Source organism: Hevea brasiliensis, chromosome 17 (assembly GCF_030052815.1).
Source record: "Hevea brasiliensis isolate MT/VB/25A 57/8 chromosome 17, ASM3005281v1, whole genome shotgun sequence".
Taxonomy (NCBI): domain Eukaryota; kingdom Viridiplantae; phylum Streptophyta; class Magnoliopsida; order Malpighiales; family Euphorbiaceae; genus Hevea; species Hevea brasiliensis.
The window spans coordinates 17,379,090-17,403,527 of record NC_079509.1 but is presented as its reverse complement, the minus strand read 5'-3'; the positions used below and the strand labels follow the sequence as shown (position 1 = coordinate 17,403,527).

General features: G+C 29.3%; 2 protein-coding genes across 6 annotated transcripts; one reads left to right on the top strand and one right to left on the bottom strand.

Moving 5' to 3' along the window:
* The first annotated feature begins 11,259 nt into the window (after positions 1-11,259).
* Positions 11,260-18,811, top strand: LOC110670426 (GDP-L-galactose phosphorylase 1). Of its 4 annotated transcripts, none has more exons than XM_058139860.1 (9): positions 11,260-11,427; positions 11,713-11,797; positions 12,278-12,715; positions 14,476-14,597; positions 14,708-14,767; positions 14,846-15,076; positions 16,989-17,162; positions 17,356-17,607; positions 17,853-18,101. In XM_058139860.1, the coding sequence occupies exons 3-9, from the start codon at positions 12,628-12,630 to the stop codon at positions 17,892-17,894; spliced, it is 969 nt and encodes a 322-aa protein (XP_057995843.1). In that variant the 5' UTR covers positions 11,260-11,427; positions 11,713-11,797; positions 12,278-12,627; the 3' UTR covers positions 17,895-18,101. The 4 variants fall into 4 exon arrangements, with proteins under 4 accessions (XP_057995843.1, XP_057995842.1, XP_057995840.1 ...); XM_058139859.1 differs by lacking the exon at positions 17,853-18,101 and adding an exon at positions 18,337-18,811 and having other exon boundaries at positions 11,261-11,427; positions 11,713-11,771; XM_058139857.1 differs by lacking the exon at positions 17,853-18,101 and adding an exon at positions 18,337-18,811 and having other exon boundaries at positions 11,261-11,427.
* Positions 18,812-19,267: 456 nt separating this feature from the next.
* On the bottom strand, positions 19,268-22,921 carry LOC110652440 (probable receptor-like protein kinase At1g30570). Of its 2 annotated transcripts, none has more exons than XM_021808030.2 (2): positions 22,252-22,921; positions 19,268-22,014 (listed from the first exon to the last, which is right to left on the bottom strand). In XM_021808030.2, exon 2 carries the CDS (start codon positions 21,991-21,993, stop codon positions 19,465-19,467), a length of 2,529 nt encoding a protein of 842 aa, XP_021663722.2. In that variant the 5' UTR covers positions 21,994-22,014; positions 22,252-22,921; the 3' UTR covers positions 19,268-19,464. The 2 variants fall into 2 exon arrangements, with proteins under 2 accessions (XP_021663722.2, XP_021663723.2); XM_021808031.2 differs by having other exon boundaries at positions 19,268-22,050; positions 22,252-22,773.
* Between the last annotated feature and the right edge of the window lie 1,517 nt (positions 22,922-24,438).

The following is a 24,438-nucleotide window of genomic DNA, read 5'->3' as shown; positions in this document are numbered from 1 at the left end:
TTTTTTTTGGGTATCAATTAGGGATTTACCCGCCAAAAAACAATTAACTATTAAAATCTGCGTGAGTCTGTCATGGTGGACGTCAAACAATTTATCAAATCCATTTAAAGATTTTTTTTTTTATTTTTTATTCTAGAGTTTTGGAAGTACTGAAAACACTTTTTTGAGGTTAATGCCACGTAGGAAATGGTTCCCACCACTGCCCTTTTTACCAGGGTTTTTAGTGGGGCCATCTTTCAAATTTCAATAGCGCACGCCCATTAGAGGTGAAGTAGGTGGAAGTATTATGATACGATTGTGGAGAGTGGGATCCATGGGACCGGCTTTAGGACCACCAGTGACATTATGACACATGGTCACCAAGCGAACGATGTTGTCCATGACCAATTTGTAGTGGACTGGAGAGTTAAGAGTATGCATAAGCCATGGACGAAACTAGATCGTGCGGACCACAAATGATCAAAAAAAGCAAAAATTGATCAAATCAGTGATGGTCCCTACCGGAGTTATGTGTCTAATCTTCTATTTTAATAAATTTGTGGGCCGTTGCAGTAAAAATTATTTTTTAAAAAAAATAATAGTTAAAGTATAGTTTTTTCTTAATTATTTACTAATTTATCATATTAAATTATTAAAAAGTTGAATAAATATAAAAGCTTGTGTATAATATTTAAAATATTAAATGCAAATTAAATCATTTTTTATAGCTCAAATATATTTCATAAATAATATATATTTATATTATGTATATATAAATATTTTTATATTTTAATAAAATTAAAATTTAAAATAAAAAATTAATTCATATTTTTAAAAAAATTTAAAAATACTTAATTTTTTTAATTAAAACAATATTTTTTATTAATTATTTCTTTTTTTAGTGTTTCAAATGATAAAAAATGTAAAAAATATTTTTTGTAAAACAAATATTGCTAAATAAATTTTATGGGCCGTGTTTTACTTTCATTTTTACTAAAGAATTTTTAAATTTTAATTTTGTTAAAAAAAAAATCCTCTCTCTCTCTAAAATATTTCAGTTCCATCTTTTTCTTGCTATTTCTCCCTCCCTCAAAACTCCTTCATTTAAAGATTAATTGGTCTTATTCATAATTTTTTTTTATTTATTTTAAAATTATTTATATTTATGATAAAAAAATATATATCTATTACTCAATTATTATGATTGCACATCCCAAAAAAATAATGTTAATAAAAGATCAATAAAATTTCTAAGCACCCTCCCGCAGAAATTTAACTTACAAAAGAAGAGTGCTTAAAAGCTTATTAATCTCTCATCAAGACTGTCTCTCAGTGATGTGGGATCATAAAGCCAACCCTTTGTGTCTCCAAACTCCCCTTTTCAACTTCACTACCCCTACATCCAAAGAAGCCCTATCCAACAATGAAGTCGCTGCTTCTACAAGAGCTTCTCTTCTCCTTGTACAGTCAGTTACTCTAATCTGAGCTGAGAAGGCCCCAGCAATACCATTCTTTTCAGAATATTATAAAATTCAATAACATCATTCTTTGAGTTTATTTATATCTTAATTGTTTTTTTATAGTTATATTCTTCTCGTTGTATTCCTTTTCTTTTCCTAAAACCAAAACAGGTAGTTGAATTTGCGATTAATTAAATTACATTTTGAAAAAAATTAAAAAAAAAAATGTATTTGAAAAATGCTGTAAAATAGTTCAAAGACGAAGGGAAGAAGCATCAAACTGTCTTGATAAAAGATAACTCAAAGAGAATAATTAAATTTATTAAATATTTCTTTATTTATTGTTCTCAATCAGTTCAATGCAAGACTTTTGTAAAAGGGAAAACAACAAAAACATAGCAGCTTTTATAAAAATGCTTAGCATAGGATTTCTGAGGTTGATAAAGTTTTAGGAGCCACAAATCCATGCTTTTGATTAAAGCTTTTTTCTCTTTTTCTGAGGTTGATAAAGTTGTAGGAGAGTATCTACCATATGGAGAAAATGAAATGATTTAATATAATCCTAAAAACTAACTCAATGAGAGAATTGTGTAGGTTATCACATTTGATACAAATTTTTCATCCCAAATCAATGTTAAACATTACCCATTAATGAGTTTAATATTATTATAACTATTTTTGGATCTTTATATTTTGATTATAAATTTTAATTAAATAATTAATTAAAACAAATGCATAAAATCTGTAATCAATTTTTTTTTTTTAAGAGTATTGCTTAAAACTTCATTTTATTTCCATAAAAAAAATCAATATATTAAAAAATTCACAAAAAAAAAAAAAATTGAAAAGGACTTAACATTTAGACATGGAGAAACTTCACCAATGCATCTCTAGTTTACTCAACCCAAATTGTAAAAAGAATTTTTATATAGTTGAAATCAATGGGAGGCAACATGATGAGGGAACATGAAACTTCTTTTTTGGTTCACATCATATAACATCCCACTGTACTATTATTCAATTAGTTGTATAGTCCAAAAGGCTTCATTAAAAAATAAAAAGCAAGAATTTATCTAACAAATTAAGAATTTTAAATTCCAATATGATTATTGAATATGATTTTGTAAAGGTAATAAAGAGCAAGAATATCAATTTCCAATTGCAATCAAACATGAGATCATTGCTCCATCAATCATGTGGTTGAAGAAAAAAAATGTCAATGGCATTAAGAATTATTATGAACCCTTTAACATTTGAAAAAAAAATATATATATTGAAATTGTTTACATTTTTAAATAGAAAAAATATATTTAATTATTTAATTTATAACATTTTAATATTTTGATTAAAATATTATACACTTTTAATTTTTACTAAAATGTTCAAGAGATTAATTTAAGGTTATAAATAATCAAAACTTAATTATTAAAATTAATTTAAGTTCATTATTTTAAATTAGTTATATAGAGCTTGAAAAATATTTGAATCAATTAAGCCTAGAGTATTACAAAATTTTTAGGAAATAAAATATAATGAAAGGAACAATGTTTATTTATTTAAAAGAATTAAAATAACAAAAAAAAAATATTAGTGTTCTTTTAATAAAGATAGCTTTTTTCCACCATTCTCCAATAAAAAAAATATTGTTTCTTTATGGGCTAAAGTTTGCTTTTTTAAAGCCTCATCTTTTATAGGCAAAGCCCCACCCCAACCCCGCCCCCCCCCCCCCCCACCCAAAACAAAGGCCACTTAGCTCTTACTTTTTAATCCTTAATTTCAGACATCCTTCTTAAGCTAAAGTTATTTTATCATAAAACAGTTTTTCTGATTGTAATTTAAATATTAATGATTGCTTTTTATTTTATCTAAATTTTATTTTATTTTCAGTATATTAAATTCTGAAATTTTTTTTTTATTGTGTTTAATCCATTTAGGCATATCTAGCATGAATACTCAATGAAATCTGACTATAGGGATTTTGAATAGTATTAATTGAAGTTTAATGATTTATATTTTGGGCTTTTATTCTATTTTTAATTAATGATTTTTTTTAATAGAAAAGCCTAAAAATTAAAAGATAATTAATTTAATGTTTTTGTATTTTTATTTAAATTTTTTTATTTTATTTTTATTTCAATCTAATTACAATGATACATAATTAGTTAAAAATTATTTAAATTTGATATAATGTAATATGGCATTATAAGTTTAAATAAAAGTTAATTTGAATAATTTTTTAAAATAATGATAAAATATTATTTTTTTAAAATTTCGATGAATTTATTTAATAAAGAATAAAATATTTAATAAGCCTATAAAAACATGCAGAATTTTATTTATTTATTTACTATTAAGTTTAAAATAAACTCTAAACCTGTATTTAGAAATGACATCAATAAATATAATTAATAATAATTGTATACATATTGAAAATAGAAATTCAAGATCAACTCCATCTTCCTAACATGATGTTAATAATTATTGTCTAAACCCAATTTATCATAAATATAAAACATAAATATATGACTCATATATTTAATAGGTGGATCCACTATATATCTTGTGTCATGAGTTTATTATTGATCGGGTCTAACTATGTATTATTACTTAAATTTTGTATTCAATATATAAATATAAAAAATTTATATATTTAATAAGTGAGTCTTATCATATATATTGTATTTTTAAATTTATTATAAATATAATACAAACAAAAAAATTTCATATATAGAAGCAGTAAATAATATAATCAAATTTCAATTTTAATAATTTACTTCACAACTCATTATGATTATCCTTATGGAAAGTTATTTTTATCCATCGTTGATTAATTTTGAGAATTGTTTTATTATTTTTTTTAATTTTAATTTATTATAAAAAAATTAACTTTTACATTTTTTTTTACCTTATTGACATGTATTCTCTAGTTTATAAATAATAAAGAAAATTATTATTTTTCTCATATTTTTTAAAAATAATTTATTTTTTTTAAATGTGCATAATACGTTTTGTAATAACTTGAAAATTTAAAATATGAATTTCATATTTTTTATAGCATTTAAATATTATTTTAATATTATTATGTGATTTTAATGTATTTTATAAGATGATTATAAAGTTTTAGATTTAATCTTTTGGATAATTCAATTTAGATTATAGTTTTATATTTTAACATTTTTTTAAAAATTTAGTATAATTACTAATATTATGATTAATAATATTATTATGTTTAATTAATTTATTAAGAGTTTATTTTAAATGGAGATTTAATAAAGTTATATATATATAAAATGAAAGAAATGAAAAGTTGATGGAATTGACGTTGGCTTGGGCAGTGTGAAATACAAAATTAAAAAAAAAAAAAAAGAAGTGGGAATTTTGACACAGACCCATGCAACCCCCTTCGCCCCACGCAACTCTCTCTTTCACCCACTCCTTCTCTCCCTTTCTTCGTTTTTTCGGCCGGCAAAGGACATCACTACCAACGATGAAGACCGGTAAGTCTCCAACATGCTCCGGCGAGCCTCAACGGCAGCAAGCAAGGTGGCAATGGAGGCTAGTTTCAAAGAGAGAGCGAGGTGGACGCATGTGTGAGGCTGCCACTTTTAAGCTTCGTTCCGATGTCATTTGGTGGTTGTTTTCGACGAGGCTAGTCCCGTTCAACTCCTGGCACAGCAAGCTTCAAAACCCAACCAGCCTCGCCTCCAACCGTGGCCAGAGGGAGAAGATCCGGTGAGGACAAGTTGGAAGAAAAATATATGGGTTTTGAATTTTCCGGCCACTTTTCCGGCGATATGACTGTCAGATCGGAAATCCGAGGCCACCGATGGACTCAAGACGACGAGATCTTCGAGATAGGACTGGTCTCGCTCCGATCGGACACCGTATGAAAAAGGCGATAATCAAATGGTCCAGATCGCTTTGTGAGATTTTCAAACATTTTCGATTCTCAAAATTTAAAAATAATTTTATGATAATTATTAACACAATTTGGACTTAATTTAGGTGTGATCGGATCGAGGATAGCTCACCGAAGTGGAGATCGCATTTTAAGCCCGATCCGACTGCCCGGTAGCCCGTCTCAGAACGTGGCCGATGTTATAGTCAATCCTAGTATTTTCAGACGTTTTGGACGTGTTCCATGTATCAGAATTGGCATAGGTAAATCCGAACTCCAAGTTGCTCATTTTCGGCTAATATTGATTTATAATAAAATTTATAAAATATTCGTGAATAATAAAAAAATTATAATTTCTTTTACAATAGCCTTATAATATTATTAAGGACCGCAGGGCAAAATTTTAGAATTTTTAGAGCTTGTTTGAGTGAATTTTTATGAAACGTCAATTATAGGGACTAAAACGTCATTTTTCAAGTTTATGACTATTGTCTAATTTGGAGTGCCCAGGAAAGGCCATATGATGTGATTGTGGAAATTGAGAATTTAGAAGTGTTATTTGAATGTTTCTGCATATTGGGTAGGTCCTAGGTATAGAGAAAATTCTGCCGGATTTCCGGCATAAATTAGGTTGTCTATTGTCTCTTTAGAGTTTTAATTTGACTTAGTACTAATAAATTTATAATTTAATTATTAGGTGATCAATGTCAGCTATTTTCCTCCATCCAGCAGCTACAATAGTCCTCGGTATACTTTGAATAAAATATTAATTTTAATTATAATTTCAATATTATTATATGTTCAGGCATGCTCATGCATCACTTATATGTATATGTCTATGTAGTTAAACACTAGGGCACGTTTTACATTATATTCATAAATGTTGAAGTGCCATGGATGTTGTTTGTGGTGATTTGGAGCAGTGTGCGTGCGTTCGCGTGCGTGTGATATGTTACTGGATATGGACAGGTCGAGTAGACACGGCTTGAGATCTTCGCTGGGACCTGGTTCTTCGGGGTAGACACAGCTTGAGATCTTCGCTGGGACCCTGTATATGGTTTATTAAGCGAAAGTCCGGTTTGAGATCTTCGCTAGCAGAGGTTGGATTAAGAGGGCTGTATAGGGGATCAGCTCCCATATATGTATTGTTTGACATTATTGGGTGTGTGAGTGCTCCAAATTACCTTTTTGCTGTTATGATATGAAAAATTATGACGATATTGCATTTCACTTCACAGGGTGCATTAGTTTTAGATAGCTATAGAGATTATAGTTAAAATTGATATTTTACTATTTGAGTCGAACGCTCATTCCTGTGCACCATATTTTTCTAGATTACAGGAGAAGACATTTTTCAGAATAACCTGTTCCTTTCCTCACAGGTTATGAAAATAAAAATTACTTAATTGTATTATTATTATTATTATCTAAATTTGTAATTTAGAACTCCGCATGTACTAGTAGTAGCATTAATCCTATCAGAGATTGCATGAATTTAAGTTTTTGTATTAACAAATGAAAAATTTTATGAGTTTTAAATAGTTTGTAAATGGTGTAACAGGGTTGAGCTGGGCTCCTATAATTTTAGTTTATGATAATTACTGGGTTAAGTTGGCCCGAAATAAAATTATAACAATTTAATTAAAATTATTTTATATACATATTGGGCCTAAATTGTGAGCCTGGTCATGGGTTTGAGAACAGTAAGGCTTACTAAGGGCCTCGGGGGCTTTATGCCGGTCCAGATCCTAGTACCGGTCCGGCCCATAGGTTGGGTCGTGACACGTTTTCTGTACTCGTTGTATATACTTGTGATTTAATATTTTTACATGTTATTTTTTATTAAATTTTTATATGATATAATAATATTATAATATATTTATTATTATTATTGTTATGATAATATAATAATTTTTCATTTTTCATAATATTTATGTTATCTATACACTTGTTATTTTCAGATTAAATAAAAAAAAAATTAAAGTATATTAATAGAAATAAAAAATTATATAGGTGAAATTTATAATAAAAAATTTATTATTATAGTCTAATTTTATAATTTTAAGTATTTTACAAATATATAAATTTAATTATTTATTATTTTGTTAGTTCATAAGTATTGAATTTATCAAGACTAATTTTTTTATCATTTTATAATTTTTATGAAATATATATAATTAATATAAAAAATCTAAATTTTGTCTAACACTATTTAAGAGTTTATATACATAATAATAAAATAAATACAATTTGGTAATATTGATTTTTTTTTTATTTCTAGTTATTTTCAATTTGATTTTTTAATTTATTTAATAAAATTAATTGTGTACATCAATATCAATAAATATCAATATTATTAATTTTTATTTGATATATAATATTTTACATAATTTCACATTTTTTTGTGATATTGAAAAAAATTTTAAAAATAAAATTGAAAAATATATTAATACTAATAAATTAATAATTAAAATATTCTTTTTGTGTAGAAAATAAAAAATGATGCCAATATAATAAAAAAAATTTACATTAATATATTATTATTTTTAATTAAAATAATTACTATAAAAAAACATATAAATAATTATCCAATTTACATTAAAATATTTTGTCAAATTAATTTATAATGTATTTTTAAATTAAATTTTTTATAATTATTTATTTAGTTGTAAACATCACATTTTAATAAAAAAAATGTTAAATGTAAATAATAAAAATTTTATTAAATATTATAATATTTTTATTCATAAGAAAATTATAATTTTTTTAATCAAATAATTAATTTATGTTTATATTTAAATATAAATTTATTAAATTAAAATAGCAATTTTATATTCAAAGTATGATTTCTAATTTTTTTTATATGTATTCACTATATATCAAGCTATGATAACATTATAGTATTAAAAAAATTTAAAATATATATATATATATATAAACATTAATATTTTTAAATTTTAATAATGTATCATTTTAAAATAAAAATAAGTATTATAAATTATAATCACCCTATTAATTATATTAATTTTATAATTAAATTTAAACTTAACATATTTTATTAATTACTAAATTTTTAAATAATATATATTTATCTATTTAAATATTTTTTGCCATATATATAATTTATTTTTTACACTTTGTATGTAATTATATATTATTTAAAAATTTTAGATTCATATGATTTTAATATATATTACATACTAATTAAATGTTTTTTTTATAAATAAATGAATATGAATTTTTTTTGTCTATATATATATATATATATATATATATATATATATATATATATATATCAATTATTAGTATTTGCATAGGATTTATAAATTCAATTTTAATTAGAATTAGTTTATGTATTAATGTAATAATTAAGAATTTTAGACATATATCTATAATTAAGAAAAATGTAAATTTATTTTATATGAAATATTTTTTTTAATGAACTTATAAAAATTAAATTAAATAAAAATTTTAAAAAATTAATAAATGAATTTATATGTTTAGCTGACAAAAATAATTTTTTTGTTATTCTATGTAAATTTAAATATAATTATATAAAATAATTTTAAATAAATAATTATGAGATAGAGATTAAAATTTATTATGATTTATTAAAAAAGTTATTTATATAAATAAAGTACATTCCTTTTTTCTAATTAATATAAAATATGAAGGTATTTTTATAAAATTTTATTTAAAATTATATTATAATAAAAATTTGATTAAGTAGACTTTAAATACAAATAAGATTAAGAATTTTAAATGTATACAAACTCTAAAATTATATAAACAATTAAATTTTAAGTTATGAAAATTTTAAATTTATGTAAATTTTAAAATTAATTAAATATTAAAAAATATAATTACAAATACTATAAATAATAAAGAGTAATTTGTTTAAAGCCAATATTTCCCCTTTTACACATTTATATATTATACAGATTATCATTTTACTCATTATCCCTTCCATTTCTCTTATATTCTAATTAATAATTATCTATTAATAAATTTATTTTTATTATGCGTTGTAAAAAAAAGTTCATGCCAGATAATTCTTTCTTTTATAGTCAATGATATAATATGGATAAAAATCCATTCTAAGTTGATTGGGGTTTGGGTCTTGAAACCCAAACTAAAGTTAGACATCAGGTATTCGAGTAGGACATAAGATGTTCAGTTAAAATATTAAATGTTCAGACAAATGATGAAAAATTCAGATGAAGTAAGATATCTGAGGCGATCGAAATAAATAGATGATCAGATAAGGAGGGAGTAATCATACAAGAGAGAAATGCAGAATAAAATAATGTTATATGTTGAAGCTGAGAATATAGGACATGTTAATTGGCACATTCATGCAAAGTGAAATTAATTAGTATAAAATATCAATTAATCCATAAAATGTATTATTCTACTCTATAAGTAAAGGTCACGACAATATTAAAGTTATGCAATTCTTCTAATATTTTCTTATTGGTATTTATTAACTTGAGTTTCGAAGTGATCCCACCAATCTTTTTTTTTTTCTCTTAAGTTGCAAGCAACATCCAATTAGATTATAACTCAAGGATTCCGGGCAACATCTTAATATGAAATATTACAATATTTTAATTTAAAAATTTATTATATTACAATTACAAAATTATATTTTAATTTAATTATAAAAATATTTTAAAATTTAATTAGATATTGATAAAAAAATAAATTGATTAACAAAACATATAGAAGTGGACCCAAAATAAGAGGGAGAGGGAGAAATGAGAAAGACTGGAAGACAAGGGTGATATGGAAAAAAAAAAAAAAAAAAGATCTCATTTTAGATAGTCTTTCCCCAAGTTAGCTGCCAACATAGGGTTAAAATAACTTTGGATATACTTTTCTCTCTTGATAACATTAATTTTTTCCTCTCTTTAGCTCATAGAGAGAGAATTTTCTCTTAATTTTATATATATTTTTTAGAAGCTTGGTTCTCTTATTCTATTGTCTAACAATCTTCTCCTGTCCCGTTTGGATAAGGAAAGACTCATTTTATTGATTTGGAGTGTGAATTTCTCCCTTCTCACGTTAGGATAGAGTTGTACATAATTTTTTTTTATATGTTTGGCGATTCGTAAAGGAGATTTACCTGCTCCGTATGTGGTTGGCCCAAGCTATAGTAACCGACTAGTTGCCTTTGTGTTGATTATGGGAGTTGTTACTAAGGTCCTCATGATGCTTGACTGATGGTCGTCGACTGTAAGGTAAGGTCCTCATGCTGCTTCACTGATGGTGGTCGACCGTAAGTGCAGACAGTGTTAGAATTTAGATAGAAGGAATAAATAATAGAAAAAATTAAAAAGATTTTGATTTATTAATATGATTGTATGACTATATAGATAATTAATAAATAAGGTAATTTCTCTCTCTTTTTTTTTTTTAATTATATATATATATATATATCCTAGTTGAATATTATTTTTTCTTTTCATCATTTCTTTCCTCATTTAGTTTTTTTTTTAGGCTATCAGTGATTTTTTTTATTGGTGGCTACACAGATTGATTTTTTTTTTATAAACTCCTAGTATTGTTTATAACATATCTATATTTATCTCTTTAGATATTTATTTATTAAAAATTAAAAATTTTTAAAGTCTTAAAAAAATTGTAAGAAAGCTATATAATTTTGGCTATAGTTATTTTGAGAGAAAAAAAAAAAATATATATATATATATATATATATATATATATATATATATATATATGTATCTGAGATTAGTATTATTAAAGTCATTGAAAGAATAATAATGCTAAATCATTCGTTAATACAATCATTTAAATTTTTAATTATTTATATTTATATTTATATTTTTTAATAAAAAAATTATGTTGCGCACACGTTTTACATTATTAATAAATTGTCAAATTAAAAAAAAAAACATGCCACTGCAGCCGCCCAAGGGCAAATTGGCATTGTTCTGGGACGATTGATTAGACGTGTCCAGCCCTCATTAATGGATGACCGAGGCCGGATTTGAGAAGTAGTCGTGACGATGAAATAGGATAAAGAGGCACGGAGAGAGAGAAAATAGCGCCAAAATCTGTCCCGCCCAGGTACTGATTTCTTCCTTAAATTCGATTGTCTCTGCAATATACCTGATTTTAACTTGTTCAATCTGTTTCGATTTCTTGTATTTTTATGTTTGCCGCTTATTTATTTGGTGATAATTTTATTGATCAATTACGCTTTTACAGCTTAAATTGTAGGTATATGATTCAATTGGTTGAATTGGTGAACTTTTATTCACATCCTCGATTGATTTTTTATTTTTAAATTCTTATTCTTCGAAATAAATGTATGGATTTGCTTGATTGATTTGTGATGATTTTGACATGCAGATACTGATTTGTTCATGACCAAAATTCTTCCGACGTTGTTAATCTTTCGGAGCTGTGAGGTCTTTTTTGGCATAATTTCATAAAGGTTATTTTTGCTTTTCAATTGATTCTGTTTTGTCACCTTTTTATTTAATTTTAAAGCAATATAAGTTTATGGCCAAGACGATTCTGGGTTAAAGAAGTAATTGAACAAACCTAGCTAGGGATTGCTTTATTTTTGGTTGCTGAGAATACTGAAAAGAGACAGGGGAGAAAGAAAATTTCCTTTTGAACTTATATCACTTGTTTTGGCTTGATAAGGAGCAACTGGACTCAGCATCATATTGGGTAATCTGCTTCACTTATAGTTCTTGTGTCTAGGGTTCCAATTGCTGAAATTTGAACAAATAGGAAACTATTTTAGCTAAGTTCCTTTCATTTATTTAGGAAGATGACATGAGAAGCAAGTGTTCATTTTTTTTTTTCCCTTAGACAACATAGTTGCATAAGAGAATTGTGATATTCTCCCTTGATAAGAGTTCAAAGATTGGAGGTATATTTGACTTGTTGATTTTATGATTTCCAGTTCTCTTTGAAGAATTGTAAGGACATAAGTGGGCTGCTGGTCCTGTTAGGGCTGGCTTCATTTGTTCAATCACGGCTCTAAAAAGAGAAACACGTATTAAGACTAGACGGGGAAAATCATGTGCACAAGCATTTCCTAAGTTTTTGATTGCATCCCCTTCATTTCACGGTGGTCGTGGTGCCCTACCTTCAGCAGGTGGGCATCCAGCAGATCTTACCTTCCTTGCTGGTGGTGGGTACTGACACAAGCATCTGAGCAATCTGACCTTCCTTGACTTGGAGGGTGCTGGAACAGCAATTTGAATACAGTATTTAATTTTATTGTGGATTTGAAAATTACTCTGTTTAAGCATGGTTACAGTCAAGCCAATTGCTGATAACAATTTACTGTTGAGATGTGCAACTGAACAGTTGGGTTGTCCTCATTTCTGCTCTCAAGGTTAGTGTTGATTATCTCTTTATTTGTTTCAATTTAAATGAAAGTTCATTTATTAGAGTTGTGAGACGTAATTCTTTGTCATATTATGTATCCATCGAAATTTTGCCTTTGGATGTTGATTTTTATGGTCAGCGCCAATAAGAATAATGCTGTTTTTGTTTTGTCCCTAATTTTTTAATTTTTGGTGGTAACTGTCCCAAGTCCCATTTGTGTGGATGTGTGTTATACCTATTATTTTTCATCTCGAGCACTTCCATCTTTCACATTGGGAACTTGACTATTAAATGGAACCCTATGACAGTCCAGCATGGAAATTTTGCTCTGAAGTCCTGTCAGCAACTTAAAATTTAGAGTCATGTATAATTAGATTAGAGCCATGGAAGTAGCCTCTCTACAAAGCAGGGGGCAAGGCTGCGTACATTAGCCCTCCTTAGAGCACACAAGTGTGGGATGCTTTATGCATTGGGTCAACCTTTTTTTATTGTTTGCCTAAGGTTGTTATAAAATTGGTAAAGTATGTTAATTCTACAGTATTTAGTGTGGTTTGGCTTCTCACTTTATTTTTTTCATTCATCATAGAATTTATGATTGTCAGGACTTCTTTTTTTTTTTTAAACTTCTCTTTTATTTATTTGTTCTTTGGGAAGGGGGGCACATAGGGAAATGATGAGAATAGAGAGTTGGAGTTTAGAAAAGAGACAAAATGCAGAAGACTAAAGAGTGTAATGGTCAAAATGATGCTGTCATCCATTGTTAAACAAGTTTGTTATTCCTTGGTTGAGCCTGGAAACCTTTGAGGTTAAAAAGTTTGTTTAATGCCTTAGCAATGCAAATCAATATATTTATTATTTAATGGACATAACCTGTGCTTACAATGTATTAAGGAATGCTGTAACATAATGAAAATTTTCATCACTAGAAATCCCTTAAATAGGAAGTTTTACCATTTAAAAGCATATCACATATAAGTGTTTGTGTGTATGTATGTATTTTAATGTTGAATATCTTCAGAGGACAATGGAACAGATTAGAAGCATTATAATAATATAGGCATAATGGAAACATTTGAAATTATTCTTAGCTCTAGTTGAAGTTAGTTCTACAGGGAGAGACTTGTGATGCAGAGAGAGGTAAACCCTACACATTATTAAGCTGATCTTTGTTTGCAGCCCTATTGCTCTTGGCAGCTTTTGTTGCAAGCTTTATTTACGTTTTCTTGAGAGAGAGAGAGAGAGGAGATAGTAGTGCTAGAAAATATCAAAAAATTAGTCAGGCGGTGGCGGGCAGTGATGAAACATCTGTTAATGGCAATGGTTTCATGGATGAGGATGGACATATGGGCATGTTAATAGTTCTGTCTTGTGAATGGTGTGGAAGAGTTGAAATTGTGGTGACATGCAGCATTTGAGAATTTGTGAACTGTTTCTTTCCGGGTCCAGCTAGAAGCGTGATTAGTTCTGTTTTTACAAAATACAACACAGTGGCACTAAATGTACCAATTAAAAAATTGTTTTGAAGAAACTTGTTTTGCATAGTGGCAGGTAATTATATGTTTGAGCGGTTGAAAACTTGATGGATTTAGATGACTACTGCCACTTTGGTTGACACCATACATTATCTGCAGTGTATTGTTGGAACTCTGATGCATAATCAGTTACTCATGCTTTTATAGTTGATGTCTTACTGAGGATTGTTTTGCATATAATGGAAAACCTTTTTCTTTCCCTAAATATAATTTGAATTTCTGTGATCTTGCTCAGGCATCAAAATTCCCATTTATTGCTTTGGCACCAAATATCTCATTGACAATAGCTTGTTTGGGGGAGTTTCACACATGTCTGAAGAAGAGCAAAGTCTATTGGATTCTCTTCTCCTTGCACAGGTAAAGAAGAAAATGTGTTAGGCCCTCTTTGTTTTGCCCAGGTATAGAACAAAAATGTTCCCTGATTTCTTAATGAAATGTAGCCATAATCTTTTCTTGTTGCATTGCAGTGGGAAGAGAGAATGTGGAAAGGTCATTTCAAATATGACATTACTGCCTCTGAGATTAAGGTTTTATTTTCTTTAGTAGTCTTCTTTTGCCGAGAAATAATTTAAATATAATGGAGAACTGATAGTTAATTTATACAGGTTATTAGGGGTAGAAGAAAGTTTCTTGCTCAGTTAAATAGTGACCGGAGTATGGATGGTTTACAAGACCTTAAGAAGCATAAAATGTGCCATCAAGAGGACGTGCTTGTGTTTGAGCAGACCAAGCACTGTGAAGAATTACTGTTTTGCATTACAAATGGTGACAAGGCAGACTCTGAGCTTATTCCTTCAGCTGCTGTGCCTAATGATGCAATCTTGATTGTTATCAATGTAAGTCTGAGCATTTGGAGTTCCTCCTTTAAGGTAGCTCCAAATATCATAGAAGCTATATTTCATCTTTATGAGAAACATAAAAACAAATGGTGCTTGTCATTGTCTTTAATTGTCTTGACTTCCTGTCCATTCTCGAGTCATGAGACTCCTGATTGACATATTATTGATTCTCGTTTTTATCTGTTTTTATTTATTTTTGAATTTTTTAGGGTATGTTGGTATCATGGTAGGTTTGTTGTTTTTTTATTTTTTTTAAGAACTAAAAGCTATCTTCTGTTTTTTGTTGTCTGTTTTCAGAAACTGTTTTTATTAATTTTATACCTTTTGTTGTATAGCAAAAATAGTTTGGCTTGTAAAATGTATTCCTATCTTCAAAAAAAAAAAAAAAAAAATAAAATAAAATAAAATAAATAGTGCATATATTCACCAAAAAAATCAATCTTAGTTAAAAATAATTATTATAATAATATAAAAGTCTATTATAGTTTAAATAAAATATTTATTAAATTTTAAAACTCTAAAAACAATATATAATAATATTAACTGTAAAAAATATTAAAGTTAAACTCTGAAAAATAAAGGAATAATAGGGAAAAAAATTCAATTATGAATTATGTTCATAATCTTCTCCAAAATGCTGACTAGAACTCAATTATTTATTTAATGCATTTAATGCATTTTAGCCGAGAACCAAGTGGAAGTAGGTAAAAAATAATAATAAAAAAGCAGAGCATATGGTATTTCTCTTGAAAACCAGTTACAACATTATAGTGGAGGATGGGCCCACGATGATTGAGCGCTATGAGAAACAACAATGAAAACCTATTTTTCCATTTTTTGCTTATTTTTTTCAAGTTTAAACACGAAAGGGAGAAAAGTAAAAATTACATGAAACAACAATGCTCAACCAAATGAGTTTCCTTTCTTTTTTTTCCAAGGAAAAGAAGAAGAAGAAGGCTAAATTGAAATGGTCCCAAAAGTCCGCTTTACTTATCAATTCTGGTTTTTGTGTCCCCTTTTTTTCTAAAAAAAAAAAAAAAAAAAAAAAAAATTTATTAAGGGGGTATGTGAAGTAGGCTGCCAGTCTATCTTCAAAGTTTCCTTTTATTTACTTATTTTTTTAAGGCTCTCTTTTTAAGCCAAACTTGCAATGGGCTATCATATCACTGTGCCTTGTCCTTGCAAAGCTTTTTGGGATGTTTATTGTGCATGTTGATCGCAATATATTTTTGATGTAGAACCATTAGGCATTGGGGATTTGTGGTGTGAAACAAATTCTCAAATTGGAGAGAAACTAATTCTCAATTAATTTGCTCAAATTCAATAGTCAATAATCATAATAAAATCTTTAATTATGTAGAGATCCTAGGCCCTATTTATAGATTTTTGTAACCCTAATTACATTAGGTTCCAACTCTAATTAGGAATCGCAAATCAAATAAAACTGCTAACTTTTAAATAAAATAAACTACTATTTCCTATACTTTTTCCTAAAATAAGCAGTCCTAAAAGTCCTAAAACCTTTAGGATTATGCAGAACCAATAGGCATTGGGGATTTAGGGTGAGAAACATCTCAAATTGAAGAGAAACTAATTCTCAATTTATTTGCTCAAATTCAATAGTCAATAATCACAATAAAATCTCTAAGTATGTAGAGATCCTAGGCCCTATTTACCCTAATTACATTAGGATTAGGAACCCTAATTCCAACTATAATTAGGAATTACAAATCAAATAAAACTACTAACTTCTAAATAAAATAAACTACTATTTCTTATACTTTTTCTTAAAATAAGCAGTACTAATAGTCCTAAAATTTTTAGGATTTCCTACATCAATTTACAATGTTAAAAATAGTTGTTCTTTGTGTATTCTTACATCTGACTTGTAGATTGATTGTTGTTTAAGGTAAACCCAATTGAATATGGCCATGTCTTCCTGGTACCTCATGCCTTCGACAGACTTGACCAGGTCCTGGATGCAAGATTCTTGGAAATGGTTGTGAGGGTTGCTGTTGAGATAAATAATTGTTCTTTCCGTTTATTCTACAATTGTCCCCGACATTCACGTGTCTATTTCCAGGTACCGTATTGCTTGTTGTCATCATAAAAACAGTTTCTATATGAAAGTTTCTGCATGCCATTTTTTGAAATTATGACAAGTAATGGGTTTCTGGACACCATTCAATTTTATCATTCATCACCAAATGTTCGTTCTTCTCAATTAATGGGAGGAATTGCAGTGAAAATTCTTTTGTTTTCTTTTGGTGGCGAAGGCCTGCTACTTTCCAGATCTTTTACCAGTGGAGCACATGCCTGTTGATATCTTATTTGATGCCGGACAAAAAGGAATTCACATCTCTACTGTCATAGATTACCCTATCAAAACCCTCCTCTTTGCGAGTAACTGCAATTTTAAGATCATGGTGGAGGTTCTTGCTGAGACATGTTCTTGTTTACTCGACAAGGACATCCCTTATAACCTGATGATATCAGATTGTGGCAAAAAGGTTTTTTTGTTTCTTCAGGTAAAATGGCGATGTGATTGTTCTATCCTGTATTTTATACCATGTGAAGGAGATTTGTTTTTGATCCATTCTTCTCTTGAATTAATCTCCCTTGTTGGTTAAAGGAGGTAATCCTGCAGACGTTTTCATCCCCTCACATTTTATGGACGTACATTCTCTGCCAATTTTACTTAATTGGCTTTGATTTTGCTTGGCTATGACATCTGACTAGATGCGAACATCTTTGGCGTGCTATTATCTGGAAGAGGACTGGAGAGAAACACATATGCACATGTGCACACACATAAGAAGAGGAAGAAAGAGGTCTTGTTGACCTTCTAAAAGTTGATTTTTGAATTTTGAAATATCTTTGTGTTGGAATGATGTTTATATATTTTATTTTACAGTGAAGGACTAGGTTTTCTATGACATTTTATGACCTGAAATAGACCAGCACAGCAGGGAAAAGAAATACTAGGATTATTTGATAAATCAAGATAACAAATTGTGGGTTAGAATTTACTGGTTCAACTCAAATTTGGTATATGCCAGCCGGTGATGGTATGGAATTTATGACCATGTATATAATGTCCCATATTAATCTTAGCTTAAGTTCCGAATCTGACTTAACCTCTTATTAAATATTTGGACAAAATTATGAAATTGCCAACAATGTTAACTTTGCGCGATGTTTGATCTCAGCTGAAATTTAATTATCTTGATTGTTTATTGTGGATTCGTTGTCCGCAGGCCCAAACACTTTCAACCCCCTGCAACCTTTCAGCATGGGAGTGTGGAGGCTATTTCTTGTTCAAGTCTAGGCAGGAATTTGACGAAGCTACAGAGGCAGTCTTGCTTAAACGTCTAAGCACCGTCTCACTTGATGATGAAGGCTTTGCAACAGTTAAACAGTCGTGTTGCAGGATTGCGTGTAAGATTGCTTTTTGAACTTTGATTATCTGATATTGGGTAGCAATTATCCCAATGTACCATTCCATGTTGCCTGTGCTTGGGAACCAAGACTAGAACGTCGTTGGTTGGTTCCTGCTAGTTGGGGACGTTGTTGTCCATGACCAGAGCTTGTCCCAGGTAGTTCTTGGGTACTCTTGTTTTCTGTGTCCAGTGCATTTTATCCATTCATGTGGATTACCCTGCGTTTCATGATTGTTCTGTGGCTGGAACTTAAAATGTAGTGAAATGAAAAAGTCAAAAGCCATTTAATTCACTTCTTAAAACGTTAATATTCAAATGTATGTCTTGCTGAATGAGCTTTGGCAGTTTAAATTCAATATCCAAAAAAAATAATACTCCACCCAGTAATTCAATATGAAATTATCATGAAAAGGGGGAAAACAAAAGGGAAGTCTCGAGCGTCAACTAGAAATCATTCTGTAAGTTGCATCTGCATATAGATACTAGGTTTAGTTGAAACACATCATGCGTGTCGAATTCGTACTGAATATCGCTTTAATTAAAACAGGGGTTTCTTGGAACTGTAAGGTCTCGGGGAGAGAGAGATTTATAAGGCTTTCAAGCGTGTGCAATAATGAAAAACTAACAAAATCATTGTCAACTAAGTTTAAAAGAAAAAAAAAAAATCATTGTTAACCAAAAATACGAAATTGATCGAGTCGGATACATTTAGAATTTCTATGAAGGTATTTCGACTTGGGCACGCAGATGGAGGTCCTTCCAGGTAATTTTCATGTAAGGAACAAAAAATTACAACCAATACAATTTACCTCCCTCACTATGTATAACCACTGTAGAGTTCCTGCTCAATGCTTAATCAGAAAGAACAAAATAAAAGAATAGATAACACTAAAACATCATAATATCAATATAATGACCACATCTATGCATATACTCTGGATTCTTTCATCCATCACGTTCACATTTACTGGTCCCTTCATTGGAAGGTTGCTGCTCCTTTCCTTGCACTCTCTCTTCTAGATCCTCCATTGCTTGATTACCTGATATAGAGCTTTCTGTAACACCAGCAATCTTCCAAGCTTCATGCAGTTGCAAGACATATTCCAAATGCCACAAAACTTCCCCCATTGTAGGCCGAGTCTTCCCTTCATCTGCAAGACATTTTTCTGCTATCTCCCCAAACTTTTTCAGGGACTCAGGGCAGTAATTTCCAGTCAGATTTGGATCAGTGATGGTTTCGAGAGATCTTTGCCGCTGCCACCTCATTGCCCACTCTGCGAGATTGATCTGATCTTTTGGCAAGCTTGGATTTATAACAGCTCGAGCACAAACAACTTCAAATAACACTACACCAAAAGAGTAAACATCAGATTTCTCAGTTAACTGCTGTCGACGAAAATATTCAGGGTCAAGATATCCAAAGCTTCCTTTCACTGCTGTACTAACATGGGTGTGGTCCCAAGCTGGACCAGTTTTCGACAACCCGAAATCCGACATTTTTGCTACAAAATTTTCATCAAGCAGTATATTGGTTGTCTTAACATCCCTGTGAATTATCCCCCGGTCTGCTCCTGTATGAAGGTAATGAAGTCCCCGTGCAGCGCCAATGCATACTTCTAGCCTCTGCTTCCAAGTTAAGGGAGGAAGATCACTCCCAAAAAGATGACTTCTAAGAGTCCCATTTGCCATGTACTCATAAACCAAGATCATCTCATTCTGCTCTTCACAGAACCCAATCATGGAGACCAGATGCCTATGCCTCAGCTTTGAGAGCATCTCAATCTCCGTTTCAAATTCAGCCAGGCCTTGCTCAGATTGTGGGTTTGCTCGCTTGATTGCAGCAAGGGTTCCATCTTCAATTTCCCCTTTGTACACTTTGCCAAAACCTCCAACTCCAATCACCAAACTTTCATCAAAATTATTCGTTGCAGCACGAATCTCTGCCAATGTAAACCGCTTGCCCACTCTAGTGGATGCAGTAGATCCATTTGAATTTTGGACTCCTCCCTTGCCATGACCTATGCTACTTACAATAGAACCATGCAGGAAGAGCGGCCGCCATCCAGTAGCATTGTCTTTGGTGTCACTCAATTCTTTTTTACGAGTTCTGCAAAAGAAAAAGACGAGAATAAATGCAGTTGCAAGAATGAGGATACAAACTCCACCTGCTCCAATTACCACCCAAAGAATCCAAGATTTTGAATTTTTAATAGAATTCCCAGCTGAATTGAACTTCTCAACATAAGCAAGATTCCCATTTCGACTCAGCTTGAAAATCTCCAGCCCATTCAGCAAAGCATCAGTTCCTGAAGCACCAGCTGCAGTGTCAGGGCCCAGTTGAATCCACAGCGTGTTGATATTGGAGGAGACTGCATCAAAATAATCTTGATGATATGCTTTATTCTCCCCCCCTGCTCGCACATAGACATCAAAGTTATCAGCAGCTGTCCTGTTGTTTATATAGATCCTGAAAATCCTCCGGTTTGCCCTGTCATACTCCAGTTCACAGAAATGTAACCGGACTAAATAATCAAAATCAGGATCCACTTCAAATTTCCATGACATATTAAACCTTTTCTCTAGGACTTCAGTGTTGGACATAGTTCTTGCTGTTTCATATACAAGAAGAGGAGCCACTGAGGAACCGTTAATAGAAGCATAGGTTATATTTGAACTATTATGGATTTCAAAACCAGCACTTTCTATGATCATGTAGCTGGAATCCACTTCCCACGTCCTCCAGAAGTCTGAATCCTGTTTAGGTTTGATCTCAGGGCCCCCAACATTCAACCTGTACACAGTTTCAATCCCCTGTCCGCCCAACTTGAGATTTGCATCATTTCCCCCTACTTTACTGACAGTTTCTTTGAAAAGATTATCCGCTGCAGGGACAATCTCTATGGCATTTATGAACCCAAATGATCCTTTAGATGGAACAAACTCAAGCACAAGAACATCCAAAATGAATAGAATGTATTCTCTAACCAAAGAGAAAGAACTTGAATTGCTACTGGAGCTCTGCAAGTACGAATTCTTATGTGAAATCTTGCTCGGAACATTGAACTCAGACACCAGTTTCAGACCATTAGCCATGATAGTAAACGAGGATTCATTTATAGTATAATTATCAAAAGGGAAAGGACAGAAATGGAGTCTAATAAAGTAATTTCCCTTAATTCCTTCAAATGTGTAGTTAAGAGCATCAGTGAAGATCCGAGCAGTTCCATATAATGACCCCAAGGTGGAAACACCACTTGCATTAGAGGTGGTGGTGGACAAAGGGGAAGAAGCAAGGGTGAAATTGTTGTTAGGAACCATGTCTCCAACCCATCTCCTATCGTCCACATTAACACTGGTATTCGTCCCACAATTTATAAAAAAAGATTTTGACTCAACTTCTCCAGCGCTAACAGACATGAATATTATCACCAGATATAGAAGACCCAAGAGCTCTCCCTTCTGGATCTTCTCCATTACTACTTTCCCTCAAGAACCCTGATGAGATGAGACTCCTCTATTATATACAGATTTCTTAAAGAGAGAAAAATGCGAAAATCGAATTGGTTAGCTAAAATCAATCAATATGCAAGAATGAACAGTGCCTTGTAAAATGCACGAAAATCCCAGTAAGTCTCATCTCCTAGAATTTGATCATCAAGCCTCATAAAATAATTTTACATGATAAAGCAGAATCAACAAGTCTCCAAGTTACTAACAGAAACATCAAGTTACCTTCACGAATCTCGTATGGGCAATGGAATTCCAAGCTTTAGATGCATGAAAGCTTTGCAACAAGAATGCTCATGAAAACCCTCCCAAACTTCAAATCAACACTGCCCAGTTAATTTGGAAATCTGAACCGAGAACAACTATACAAGAAATGGTGGAGGCTGAAAATAATAAAAAGATGCCAAAGAAAAATAGAATATTGCGATTGACAAACTTTTTCTTTCTCGCCAGTGAAGATGCTCAGCTGAAACCCAGAGAAATGCAAGAAAAGGGAGTTCTTGAAAGATTAAGCGAGAGAAAGAGAGAGATGGGGTTATCTAAGCAAGAAACCAGAACATGGGTTATAGTTGGAAACAGATTGGGAATTTTCAATTCATCTTGCCATTGTTAGTTGTAAGCTTTACAAAAGAGACAAGAATGTGAAATAAATTATTCTAAAGTTCACCAAAATCTATTGATTTTACATTACAGTGAAATATAAAAGAAGAGCAAGAGAGGGGCATTGAGCAGCAGAGATGGATAGGGTCACATGCAGATGTCTGGAAGATGATGAGAAGTGAAAGTATTCTGTGGAGCTGCCATTACAAAACTACCCTCTGCGTTTCAATTATTGCAAAAGCTGTGACTTGTCTTTTCCTCTTCCGTACCAATAGTACCCCTACTCCCCTGCTTCCTTCTTTTCATTAAATTTTATTATTAGTACGGTGATTGATCAACTAATAATAATAATCATCATCATTTTTATTATATATTCATCGAAAAAATATATATATATTTTTTAATTTAAAAAAAATTAATTAAATTACATCAAATCATATAATTATATAATTTAAAAAAATGAGATAATTATCTGAACTCATGAATTGGGTACATATCTAATTATTAAGTGTTATAATATGTTTTTTTTTTTTTAAATATGTTTCTTTAATTGTTTCAACTGCTGTAATTATTTTAATTGAATGGATGACATGTTTTGGTTGAAAGATTCAATTTGTGTTTTTTGTTTTTGGAAAATATTCAATTTGTATATTTATTATTCAATAAATAGAAATAAATTCACGATTAAAAATCCATTTAACAATAATTTAAAAGTTAATGTTTATTTTTTTGATGGTTGTTAAAATATTATTTTTTTATTTAATATTTATATTAATATTTAAAAATTAAGAGAGTGATTTATAAATAATTAATTCTTTTTAAAAAATTGTATTAATTATTTTTTAAATTTTAATTATGTCATTTATTTTAATCTTCTATCTATTTTTCTTGATTTTTATTTTTATCGTTAATGAAAAATATTTTTATTTACAAATTTTTATCCTTACAAATGTTTTTCACTTAAAATTTTATTATTATTAATATTTTTATCATTTGTGGACTATCTTTTAATCCACTTATTAATAATTAAATTAATAAAAGTGAATAGAGAGACGAAATAATTAATGAAATCAAATGTAAAATATTAAATTATGTATTTTTAAAAATATAAAAATTCAATAATTAATTTTAATATAATTAAAAGACAATGATAATTTACCCTATATTATTTTAACTCAAAGAAACACTTCAATAAGAAGGTGGTGATACAATTTTGGTCTTGAAGGGTTTAATTTGAAATTTGTTCACATGAAATGATGGAGAAAAAAAAATTTTAATAAGATTTGATACAATAATTGCTAGTATTGGCCATTGTACTCTTATCATTGACCAATCCATTTGTGTTTTTTAGTAGGGATTGGGGAAGTAGGCAGGGATAAAAACAGATGGGAATTGCTAAAGTCATCTAATTTGAACTTAAATTTAATTAATATTTTTAAAAATCGAATTCATTTTAAATTTTATAGAAATTTATTTTTAATTATTTAAATTTATTTAAAATTTAATTATTATTATTAAAAATTTGAATTCATTTAATTTTATATATATTTTAATTAATATTTTACATGAAAAATACTTTTTTATTAATAATTTATATTTTAAAATTTTAATAATTTTACAAAATATTTAAATTTTATTTACTTAAAATAAAAAAATGTAAAATTTATAAATATTATTATGAAAAAATATATTTTATATTTAATTAAGTATTTATATAAAAATTCGAGTAATAATACCTAATATATAAAACTCAAATTCAATATAAATCTGTTACGGGTATTATTATTCAAATTCAAATCTAATTTTATAATA

Coding starts and splice junctions, on each gene's coding strand:
- LOC110670426 (XM_058139859.1), top strand. CDS start 12,628: ATGGTTACAGTCAAGCCAATTGCTGATAACAATTTACTGTTGAGATGT. Junction 12,716..14,475: donor TCCTCATTTCTGCTCTCAAG/GTTAGTGTTGAT, acceptor GATCTTGCTCAG/GCATCAAAATTCCCATTTAT. Junction 17,608..18,336: donor AGGTTTTTTTGTTTCTTCAG/GTAAAATGGCGA, acceptor CGTTGTCCGCAG/GCCCAAACACTTTCAACCCC.
- LOC110652440 (XM_021808030.2), bottom strand. CDS start 21,993: ATGGAGAAGATCCAGAAGGGAGAGCTCTTGGGTCTTCTATATCTGGTG.